Source organism: Ylistrum balloti, unplaced genomic scaffold, assembly GCF_031769215.1.
Source record: "Ylistrum balloti isolate Yb309-2 unplaced genomic scaffold, AGI_CSIRO_Ybal_v1 Utg369696, whole genome shotgun sequence".
Lineage (NCBI taxonomy): Eukaryota > Metazoa > Mollusca > Bivalvia > Pectinida > Pectinidae > Ylistrum > Ylistrum balloti.
This window is the reverse complement of record NW_026781929.1, coordinates 64,462-76,797: the sequence shown is the minus strand read 5'-3', so window position 1 is coordinate 76,797 and position 12,336 is coordinate 64,462. Positions and strand designations below refer to the sequence as shown.

The 12,336-nt window shown below is 33.8% G+C and overlaps 1 protein-coding gene across 2 annotated transcripts in view; it reads left to right on the top strand.

Moving 5' to 3' along the window:
• The first annotated feature begins 518 nt into the window (after positions 1–518).
• LOC132565137 (potassium channel subfamily T member 2-like) overlaps positions 519–12,336 on the top strand; it is a 61,495-nt gene continuing 49,677 nt past the window's right edge. For both annotated transcript variants that reach the window (XM_060229749.1, XM_060229748.1), the window contains exons 1-2: positions 519–941; positions 11,222–11,321. In XM_060229749.1, coding sequence (XP_060085732.1) covers positions 11,239–11,321 — 83 coding nt within the window. In that variant the 5' untranslated portion in view covers positions 519–941; positions 11,222–11,238. The remainder of the gene's footprint in view (positions 942–11,221; positions 11,322–12,336) is intronic.

Sequence of the window (12,336 nt, the reverse complement as noted above, 5' to 3'; positions counted from 1 at the left end):
GGAAAGATGATACCCGGTCACGGGAGGAGTCGCGGAGACGGAAAATCTGTCAAAAACAAAAACAAAACAAAACAAAACAAAACAAACAAACAAACAAACAAATCGTACAGACAGCAGTGCTGAAAAAAGTATCATCCCCCTGTGGACTGTTGTGTGGCAGTTAATTTCTCGAAACAATATGGTAACTTCACTAGATTTGTTTGCATTTTAACGTATCTGTGTGTTACGCCATAAATAATGTTGAGAAAAACGTGACATTTATAATTTGTTACTGGGTGTAAAATTGAAGTGGACAACAGCTATGTACACAAACACTTCAAATATTGGGCAGTATATTTCAGTATTTGCGGAAGAGTGACATTTGAAACTTACCACTCAAACTGTAAGTGTTTTGTGTACACTCATTGGCGAGGCATATAAACCCACACATATGCAGGTTACACGTGTTCCACAGGACATGGATGAGGACCGTTACATAGGTTGAATTTTAAGCTGAGTTTGTCATAAAAAGATGAAGTTTACGACCTATTAGCCGTGTTAAAACAATAATAAGTAGATATGGTGTTCACTGAAGTGACAGGTTAAGGGTTACATCACTGGATGTAAATAGAGTGTGATAGAGACGAATTTAAATGCAACGTTTGTTACTGTCCACGCCTAACCAACTGTGACCCTTTAAAGCTAGCAAACGAAACATACGGCAAATGGCGCGATGAATTTGCCACACAAGACAAAGAACGCTATACGTCGCGTGGATACATGCACATGTGGGAATCTGACAACGGGCGCGTGATCATCTCTGATGTTTACGTTTTTAGGACCTTTGTGTGATAGTGTCACTCGCTGATTTTAACTGAAAGCTGTAAATGATTCAAAGCTGTTTACTCTAAAACGTGGTACATTCATCGGAGGGGTAACATCAAGTGACTACACTCGGACAGGTAAGTTTATTCCCGTCTTTAATACCAAAGGACCATGGACACGAATAGGGGCTGGTGTTGTAGCAAAGGGACCATGGACACGAATAGGGGTTGGTGTTGTAGCAAAGGGACCATGGGCACGAACAATACGGTAGTGTTACATTGAATTTGGGTTGGGTAACTTAAAAAGTACAAAAACGGTAATTTATGAATACATTTTCCTTCTCAACCAACTTGTATCTGTTGTTAATCAGACGATACCTATGTATGACAAATGTTTAATTAAAATGAAAGTTTGTTTATATATATTCTCTTGTTTGTACGAAGTAAACATTCTACGTGTGATTTAAAGTGGCGACAAACGGATATTACTGTAATACACAATGTTTAGGTAAACGTAAAATTAACACTGAATATCATTAAAAGTGAACCTCTTCGTTAGAGTTATTATCATTATAGAGTTAACTTTTATATTATACATACAAAGAGATCTCCTGGTCTCCCTAAATAATACTGTAAGTGTAATGTCGTGTGTAAACATTCTGTTGCCTGTATGATATAGACTGCACTCCCTCGACAACTAACACATGTTGGTTACCGGATGATTGGCAGGTTGATGTGCATTTAATTAATGTCGCATTACATTATGGTAAGCATGTCAAACTTCATCTCGGTCAAAGGTCAAGTTCACGTGCAGGTCATGCGAACTCTGATAAGAGCGAGTCGCTGATGTATAATTTCAGTTAATTTGAATATTACATTATGCACACATATCATTGTCAAACTGCTAACTAAATATAGCTCTTAGGTGTCTACAAGTATTAATGATGATGCGTTAATTAGTTAAAGCTGTAGTATACTTACAAAAACTGATGTTGACACTATAATAAGATGTAACTATTTTAAATACTTGTTACCAGATATGAACTCGGGTCTCAATTATTTATGAATAGACATGTACACAACCGTTACTGTAAAACTATAGACACACATGTACAGTCGTAAATGTATCAAATATGGAATGTCATACATAGTCGTTACTCTACATGTTTGTTAATAAATAATAAAGTAACGACTATACATATCTGTCTATAAATAATACAGTAACACCTGTACATGTCTGTCTATAGATAATACAGTAACACCTGTACATGTCTGTCTATAAACAATACAGTCACGACTATACATGTCTGTCCATAAACAATACAGTAACGACTATACATGTCTGTCTATAGATAATACAGTAACGACTATACATGTCTGTCTATAAATAATACAGTAACGACTATACATGTCTGTCTATAAATAATACAGTAACGACTATACATGTCTGTCTATAAATAATACAGTAACGACTATACATGTCTGTCTATAAATAATACAGTAACGACTATACATGTCTGTCTATAAATAATACAGTAACGACTATACATGTCTGTCTATAAATAATACAGTAACGACTATACATGTCTGTCTATAAATAATACAGTAACGACTATACATGTCTGTCTATAGATAATACAGTAACGACTTTACATGTCTGTCTATAAATAATACAGTAACGACTATACATGTCTGTCTATAAACAATGATCAGCCAAGGTTAAAACAATGAACAGCTCAGTTAAAAGCTAAAATAGCCAGCAGCTTAATTTAAAACAATGACCTGATAAGTTTAACACAATGACAAGCAAAGTTTAAATAATGAACAGCTTAGTTTTAAACAACGACCAGCTTAATTAACAACAATAAACAACTAAGTTTAAAGCTTAAGTTCAGAACAATGACCTGCAAAGTTTAAACAATGACAAGCTAAGTTTAAACAATGACCAACTAAGTTACAAACATTTGAACATCTAAGTCAGCAGCTAAGTTTAATGCTACAATGGACAGCAGTTTAGTTTAAAAGAGTGACCACAGATCAATTAGAATAAATAAACTGCTAAGATCAAAATAGTATAGAGCTACAATGGCCCGCGGATAAGTTTATAACAATGGCAAGCTGATTTCAAAACATTGACCACCATAGATTAAAACAATAAACTACTAGGTTTAAAAAATGACCGGCTTATATATAACAACGACAAGCTAAGATTATAACAATTGCCAGCTAAGTATAAAACAATGAAAAGCTAAGTTCAAAACAAAGACCTGCTATGTTTAAAACAATGAAAGCCTTGGTTTGAAACAATGTTCAAATAAGTTTAAAAAGATGGCCTGCTAAGTTAAAAATAATGACCAGCTAAGTTTAAAACAAATGAGATGCTCATTTTAAAGCAATGCCACTGTGACCAGCGTTGTTTGAAATACAAACCTGCACAATTCACAACAATAAACAGCTAAGTTTAACGCTACAATGGCCAGCAGCTCAATGTTAAACAATGACCAGCGTATTTGAAAGCAATGGGAAGCTAATTTTATACCAATGACCAGCTAAGTTTATACCAATGACCAGCGAAGTTTAAATCCAATGACAAGCTAAGTTTATACCAATGACAAGCTAAGTTTATAGCAATGACCAGCTAAGTTTATACCAATGACCAGCTACGTTTACAACAATGAACAGCTAAGTTTAAAACTACAATGTCTACAGCTAAGTTTAAATGAATGCGAGCTTATTTAAGAAAACACAATAACAAGCTAAGTTTAAACAGTGGCCGGCTAAGTTTATCATAAATACCAGCCCAGTTAAAAGCTACAATGACCAGCAGCTAAGCTCAAAACAATGACCTGCTTATTTCAAAGCGATGACAAAATAAGTTTAAACAATGACTAGATAAGTTTAAAACACTGACCAGCTACAAATTTAAGTTTAAACAACGACCAGCTAAACTTAAAACAATGATCTGATATAATTAAAACGATAACAAAATAAATTTAAACATTGACCAAATAAGTTGAAAACAAAGACCAACTAAGTTTAACACAATGACCAGCTTAGTTAAAAGCTACAAAGGCCAACCGCTAACTTCAGAACAATGGCCAGCTGATTTTGAAACATTGATCAATTAAGTTTAAAACAGAGACAAGCTCGGTTTTAAACAATTGCCAGCTGGTTTTAAAACAATGACCAGCTAAGTTTAAAACAATGACAAGTGTCAGTTGGTTTTATAACAATGACCAGCTAAGTTTTAAATAGTATTTAGTAGTGTGTAAAACAATGAACAACTTATTTTAAAGCTACAATGGCCAGCAGCTAAGTTTAAAACATTGGCAGCTTATTTCAAAACAATGACCAGCTATATTCAAAACAATGAACAGCTAAGTTTTAAACAATACTAGTTAAGTTTACAACAATGACCAGCTTATTCTAAAACACTTAGCAAGTTAGTTTAAAACAATGACCTGCTAACTTTAAAACATTGACCTGCTAAGTTTAAAACAATGGATGAGGGTGTTGAAGATATGTGTGTTTTGAATGTTGTAAGCAAGACAATATCAATTGGGTATCGGTTTCCATACTCCTCTCAGAGATCAGATACTTTCTCTCCAATCATAGCGTTTTTTAAAGTCCTTTATCACTTCATCAGCCCTCAGTCTTCTGTAAACTAGTTTTCGGCGATTATTCAGGTTAGAAACACACATACCTGTACAAAAAGTTTGTGTCGCTTTATAATTCTCTTCATGACAAACCACTGACCTAGTATTGGTTACACCAATGAGGACCTTACTGTCTACTCTTCTGACTAGATAGATACTTCTTTGTCAATACTTGTCTTGGTTGTGTGGCAAAATAGCCGGGGCCCCCTGTCTATTGTATCATTGTGGTTTCCATTGTAACAATTTCTCTTTGTCTTCGTCTTTTGTTATTTTTACAGATTCCCCCCTTGTAATGTTTCTTCGGTTTAAACGATGGTGGTTTTAAAGTGAAAGAGCCCTTTGTGCTTAAAATGTATACCTATGTAATGTTTAATTTGACTAGCGATTGATTTGCTCTGTAGGACTTGAGGTCGACGAAAACATTGATATTTTCTGAAAAACTAGATTTATAACACTTGCCGATGATTCAAAGATGGATTTGTAGTTATTTATTATATATCTATATATAGATACGCGGTTAAACGACTTTTTGCTTAATGATTTTTTTTATTATTACATTTTTACATATATCAAGTGTATCACATTATGTATAAAGACAGTTAGTTTAAAGAAATATGAACATAAAGAGGTTAATCAATAATTATAAAAAGGAAATCCTTATCTCAACAGTCGGGGTTTGTAAATTTTTGCGTCATATATGATAACGCATGCGCACAAAACACCGTCGCCTGTAAACAAAAATGGCTTCAGTTGGCAAATTCATATAACTTATTTCGTAATTCTGTATGACTTAAAATTATCAAATAATATTTAATATACCCATAACAGGATCAAGTGCTGAAAAAAGGGATATTACAGAATGCGTCATTACCGTTGCTGTCATTTCTGCCCCCTAGCAAGTGTTCGAGTTTACAAAAATGAAATGCCTCGTTTTCAAAACTATCGCGCGACGTTATCAGCGCAAAATCTGAGAGGGGTTTCCTGAAGTGGTCAAGCTGGACATGGGAAATCGACTGTTAATATCGGGATAGCATAGAAACGTTAGAGGGGTTGGGTCTGCGTTTGTGTGTGGGTGTGTAGCTCTATCTTATTTCTCCCATGTTTATACAAAATGCACAAAATGAGTAGCGCATTAAAGACTTAAAAAGTAGATACCATTATTGTACTCTGAAAGATTACTAACAAGAGAGCACAATTCAGCTGTCGAAATAATTCCAATATCATGTGTAATAATCTATATTTCTTAGCAGTAGTTTATTTCAATTCTCTGTTCATGTCCTATTGTATTGATTTGTAGTTTTAGAAAATAACTTAATGAATCATTTTATAAAAAAGTTGATTTTTTATTGATACTCAGCTTTCTCTGAACGCTGTTGTAAACATTTTAGCACAGGTGAATAAACATAGAGTCCAACAACTCGCGATTTAAAGAAAATAAGTTTTTCTGTCAGCAGACATATATCTTATTACGCCATCCGAACAAAGATTAAGAGCCATTGAAAAATGTTGTGACAAGTTGTTTAACATGATTAGATGTGAACCAACATTATCTAAGATAAATCAATCTTACTGGTGTCGCGATGTTTGTATAAATCTTTGATGACAGTGCTGTTTGGCGATTTCCTCGTGTTCAGTGATGCGTATCATATTATAAAACCGCCGACGGTGTCACACACCTTGTTGTAATGACGGTGACAGTCCACCATTGCTGGGAACATAATTTGTCTTTACAAAACAGCCTTATCATGGTCAGATTATCACCCTGCTTCAAAAGGAATATATTTTGCACGTAATGTAAAAAGATATTTGTGTGTTGCTCATAAGAATTAGCCTGAAGCTAATACATTACCAATCTACCGCACGAGGATCTGTTGTGAAGAAGGTAACTCATTTAAACACACGCACGTGTACTTGGTGTCACGACAAAAAAAAACAACAAAGGTAAACCATTTCAGTAATATGTCATTTAAATTTCAATTAAGTATTTTCAACACCTTTTTAGACATTATTTACAATCCAACACAAAGTTGTATACTTTATTGCTCATTTAATACTGTTAGATTTTGTTTAACACGTATATAAATGGGAAGTTTTCACTAATTTTTCAGAACAAAATATATACCTTAAACTTTATTAATCGAAGTCCATGTTCTTTATAGTACATGTTGATGGATTTTAGCCGAAACATTCTGTAATGTCTGCTATCGCACGACTGGAAAATCACCTTGTGCATCTACTTATGATATGTATATTTTGTTTATTTTCGATGTGGCTCTATAATGTACATAACAATAGGATATAAACGTATTCATACATCCATACACATCAATCTGTAAATCTAAAACGAGATTCGTGAAATATAGATTTTGAAGTCTATGGAATTCGGTTCAATCTGTTACAGCTTTCCCAAAATGCTTTTGTTATCGTAAGAATATCAAGTTTCAATTAAATCACTTCTTTAGACATCGTCTTCATTTTTTATGAGTGAGAATTTTTCTGTACCCATCATTTCATGTCCGGGAGCATATCGCATTATCCTTAACTGTCATTTCGTCATAATTTCTCTTCTCGCAGAACTGTATTTGGCACATTGTTTAGTATTGTTTGATTTGGTTATTGTCAGCTATGTTTTTTTTCAGAGTTATGGCAATATTATAATATTATCCATATATAACCCGGGTTCGATTCCTAGCGGAGGCATTGGAAAAATAATGACCTCTGTTACATTGGCGCCCATGTAGGGACCCGGGAATATCACTTAGCCATGCCCCACCAGCATCGCGATAACCACTGGAAACTCGAGGACGAGTTATTTCCTGAAGGAGGAGTATGTAACTGATTGGTATTTTCATACATCTAGTTTGAATCTTAACAATTCATTAAAACGCCGAAACTCGCGAATGGGTACATTTCCGACAATGAATATCGAGACTACAAAACCAATCATAGTATCATCAAAACATTTTGTGACAATAGTATTGACTGTACAGTTTTTCTGTGTACATATGTCAGTGTAGGAAATTTTCCTCAGCCCTAGGCAACAAATTGTTTATATGTCCACATGTAACTTAACTCTTTGTTCGTGTTAACAACAATCCCCATCACAATTGGCTTCTTAACACTAATGACCTGTTGCCATTACAAAGGGTTTAAATGATTCAATGTCACTCAATGTCTATTTCCAGCAATTTATGTCGTTGTTGCCTGTCGCCTAAGGCATCACAACATACGCGATCACTTTGTGATATGGTGGTATTCCTTACGTCTACCAATAACACAAGCCAATCGCTTTGATGCGTGTATTTGCTTTACATCACACCTTTTAAATGTACAATACAATTTGTTAAGGAGTACTTCAACAATCATGTACTCGTCAAATAGAATATTCATCCAGTGATAACTAAAAACGAGATATCAGTCATTTGTGTTGTTCCTGAACCGTTGAAACCAGTCATTTATTAGTTTTAAAAACAAACATGTTATTTATGTAAATGAGACAAAGGACTGATGTTGGGATAGCCATTGTATTTCATGCACGTACAATGAACATGCAAGTGATTTTCAGGGGACACGTTTGATTGAATAATGAGGAGAATATCTCAATATATGTCCTGTCACTAATGGACAGATGTTGTCGCATAGAAATCCTTTGTACTGAACAGTCTATGGCATTTCATCTATACAGATAATATTCTGACTGTGAGATGGACAAACAATTTTTAAAAGTAAATAGATAAGAATGGAAAATGACAATTACCTTTAGTTGCAATGTGAGGATGTCTACTATATGCGTTTCGCCAATGTTCTCTGATAAGGGGAATCCCTGGCTACTGCCTCACACAAAACGCCGTTATATGTTCACTCATTTTGGTTCAATTTCTTGTATATTCAATGAAATTAAAAGTTTACAAAATAAAATAAGGGGCACTAATTTAGATTACCATAAAATGGGTAAAAAGATATAAAAATAGTATGTAACACTGACCTATACAACAGTAAAATATTTGTCTTGAAATATCAACATACATGCGTCTGATGACAGTATGACATGTAGTAAAATCTATCCTCCTTTAAAGGCGTTTCAGCATTTAGGAAGCAGAATCTACTAGCAAACAACATTTTCATTTCATCATTGACGTCATCAAATTGAAATAACATGCAAGCACATTCCCAAGTCACATGGAATATGACGTCAAAGTTTAGACATAATTTATGATCCTACCTCATGAATATTCACGTCAATACTAATTTCGCGTGAGAGTAACTCGACAAAACTCAGGTATGTTGAAATCAGAGAGGTATGTTACGGATTGATATTAATACAAAAATGTATGTGAAAACAGAACACTTTCCGGTATTAAATGGATCAAATGGGAAAACAAGTTCTGATATCTGATAAAGGTGACGATTTATATTGAAATAAAAATAAGTTGGCTAATATTTTACACTTATTCTTTTTGCTTCATGATTGGTCTATGTTATTTTTTTCTAATCACGATCTTTTATCCTTACAAGGAAATCCATCTAATTTCTTTATTCTAATCTTTGTCGACAGTATGTGAAATACTATTACCTTATAAAATAATCAAACAAATGACGAAAATGGATATTTTAATGGAAAATCAACGATACACTTAACTTATTATTTCTGAAAAGTACGGCATTGAACAACTTGGTTCATCAGAGATGCAAAACGTTTCCTATGATGAGATATGTGGAGAGGAGGTAGATAATTACCGTTTGTTGAGATGCGGTAATGACGGTTTAATAGTCCTCATATCTTCATAAAGGAAACAGAACTGAAGTAGACAGTCCACTTGAGTTAAGATTTAGAAAGGGAGATATAATAGTTCCCATATTTTTAAAAGAGAGGTGGGAAAAGCCTTGTTGTGTCGAGATGGAAAGGGAAGAATACAATTAACCCGGTATAGAGATCTATCAGTATTAAGACGTCATGTTTTCCATTGATCACACCAATAAAATAACACTCAATTATGTTAATAAGATCACTACAAGATATGTAATTAGTTATAAATATTTTTTACGGCTTAACTTACAAACATATATACCAACATGTCTTACAGACTTAACGCATCCGTTAAACAAGGGACCGGATAGGAATTGTCGTTATATAAATGTTATATGTTTGCATGATAAATGTTATTCGGTGTTTTTGTTCACAGCGAATCGCCCTTAAGCGCGCTTGTGCTTATAGGCAATGTAATTCTACATTTGTTTATTTGTCAGCGGCGATTTGTCGTTGAGCAACTGTGTGATACACTATGTATAAATTCTCTTATTTATTTGTATAATTTGAGTTAGTGTGTACTTTTTGACACGTTTATTAATTAACAGTAAATTGTTGTTGAGCCAAGGTGTACGATTCATAATTATTATTGTTTATAAGTTAACGAATCTTTCTTTGAGCCATGGTGTACGATTCATAATTATTATTGTTAATAAGTTAACGAATCTTTCTTTGAGCCAGGGTGTACAATTCATAATTATCATTGTTTATAAGTTAACGAATCTTTCTTTGAGCCATGGTGTACAATTCATAATTATCATTGTTAATAAGTTAACGAATCTTTCTTTGAGCCATGGTGTACAATTCATAATTATTATTGTTTATAAGTTAACGAATCTTTCTTTGAGCCATGGTGTACAATTCATAATTATCATTGTTAATAAGTTAACGAATCTTTCTTTGAGCCATGGTGTACAATTCATAATTATTATTGTTTATAAGTTAACGAATCTTTCTTTGAGCCATGGTGTACAATTCATAATTATCACAGGGTTAATAGTGTCGTATTTTTGTGGCTATAGTCTGTATAACTGCATGTTATATAGGTAAACAATATATTATTGTTGGGCTATATCAATGATGTATAACTGCTGATATTTCCAGGTTGACGGTGTCTATTTTTGGGCTATATCATATTTTGTATAACTGCTGATGATTATCGTTGAACAGTCTCATTTTTGGGACTTTAGTATATTATGCAGACCTGCTGATGTTTAAAGGTTAACAAAGTTTGGTTATTAGGGGCTATAAAGTACAATGTGGAAAACTGCTAATGTTTATAAATTAACAGTGTCTTATTTTGGGACTATAGTATATAGTGTATACATGCTGATGTTTCCATGTTAACACCGTCTTTTTGGGGGGATGGGGTTGGGGGTAATAGTATATTATGCATAACTGCTGATATTATTCAGCTGATAGTGTATTATTGTTGGCCTGGAATATATTATGTATATTTGCTGATGTTAATAGGCTAACAATATCTTATTTTAGGGACTATAGTATATTACGTATAACTGCTGAAGTTCAGAGGTTAACAGTGTCTTGTTTTTGGGCTATAGTATATTTTGTATAACTACTGATTTTAAAAGGTTGACCATCGTATTTTTGGGTAAAATAAAGTATATATTACTGCTGATCTTTTTTGGTTAATAGTGTCTTATTTTCGTGGCTATAGTATATTTTGTATATATGCTGATGTTTATCAGTTAACAGTGTCTTTATTGCGGGATTATAGTATATTTTGTATTACTTCTAATTTTTAAGGGTTAACACCGTCATATGTGTGGGGCTATCGTGTATTATGTATAACTGCTGATGTTTATTAATTAACAGTTTATTGTCTTTGAGCTATGGTGTATTATAATTACTCTTGTTTATTTGATGATAGTGCGAATAGTCTGTTGTCTTGAAGTTATTTATATGTTGTATAGTTTTTGTTTACTACTTTACAGCGAGTTGCCGTTGAGCTATGGTCTACGATACGGTTTGTGACGGGATCGATTTAGACTTTGTAGAGGAAACCGGAAGTGATGGAGAAGAGGAATGGCTTCAGTAAGTTTTTACCATCCAGTATAGATAATTGTATTTTGAATTTTTTTTCGATGGTTGAAATCTGTGTAGAAAAATTATCCACGATAGGTTAGCTCCCTTGGCAGTATGTGTTCCTCAGGAACCCGATAAACTCCCCGGTTTGTGCTGACACGCCGTGGAAATCGTGGATACTTAGTTCTGGATGATATGCGACTTGGCTGTATTCCCATCAAACAAAAAATATCGCAATTTTATTCCATCTTTAAAAATAGAAAAGTAATTGAACCCCCGAACATGATAATCTTTACGTTTTTGTCCTGAAAGAATGGCTCCGGTCGCGCATGTGTCGTCTTCGCTTGATATTTAGTAGGCAAACTTGGAGTTAATCTTGATGTCAGCAGTCACTCGAGATAAGTCGCAGTTAACGAGAAATAAGCCGATATAACATTTTTCATTACTGTAAAGTCATAATGCAGTATCTCTAAAACACAAGGTAGACCATCCTTATTGTCGACTGAAATTCCAACACGTTTAACTGAGGAAGCCGATTTCATAGCTCATTCACATGATCCTCTATCTTTGGTTAGGCTCGCAGTCCCTATTATTCGAAACGCTACTAGAAACAAGATAATCAAATATTAGGATAGTAAATTGGTAATGTTGTAAGGCTGACACCTCTTGGGACATTACCAATCAAACCTAGAAAAATCTCGTTATTTCGATGTCATGAAATGAAGGTTACTAGTACCTTAATACTAGAAGCCTACTGATCTGTCGAAGTGTCAAACAGTAAGAAATATCTTACAATAAAAATGTCGAAAAGATCGAAATTAAAGCAATAAAAAATAGGAAGAATGATTGATGATATCAAAGATTTTAATAAGAGATGTCTTTTTCGGTCAAAGATATCGGGCAATATTGTTCCATTCAATTTTCCAATCCCAAACATGTTTTATTGATGGCATTAAAACAGTATTTGCGAAAAGTGGCCCACATTTTGAGTTAACCTACTTAAAAGTAGATGGTGTAGATATCA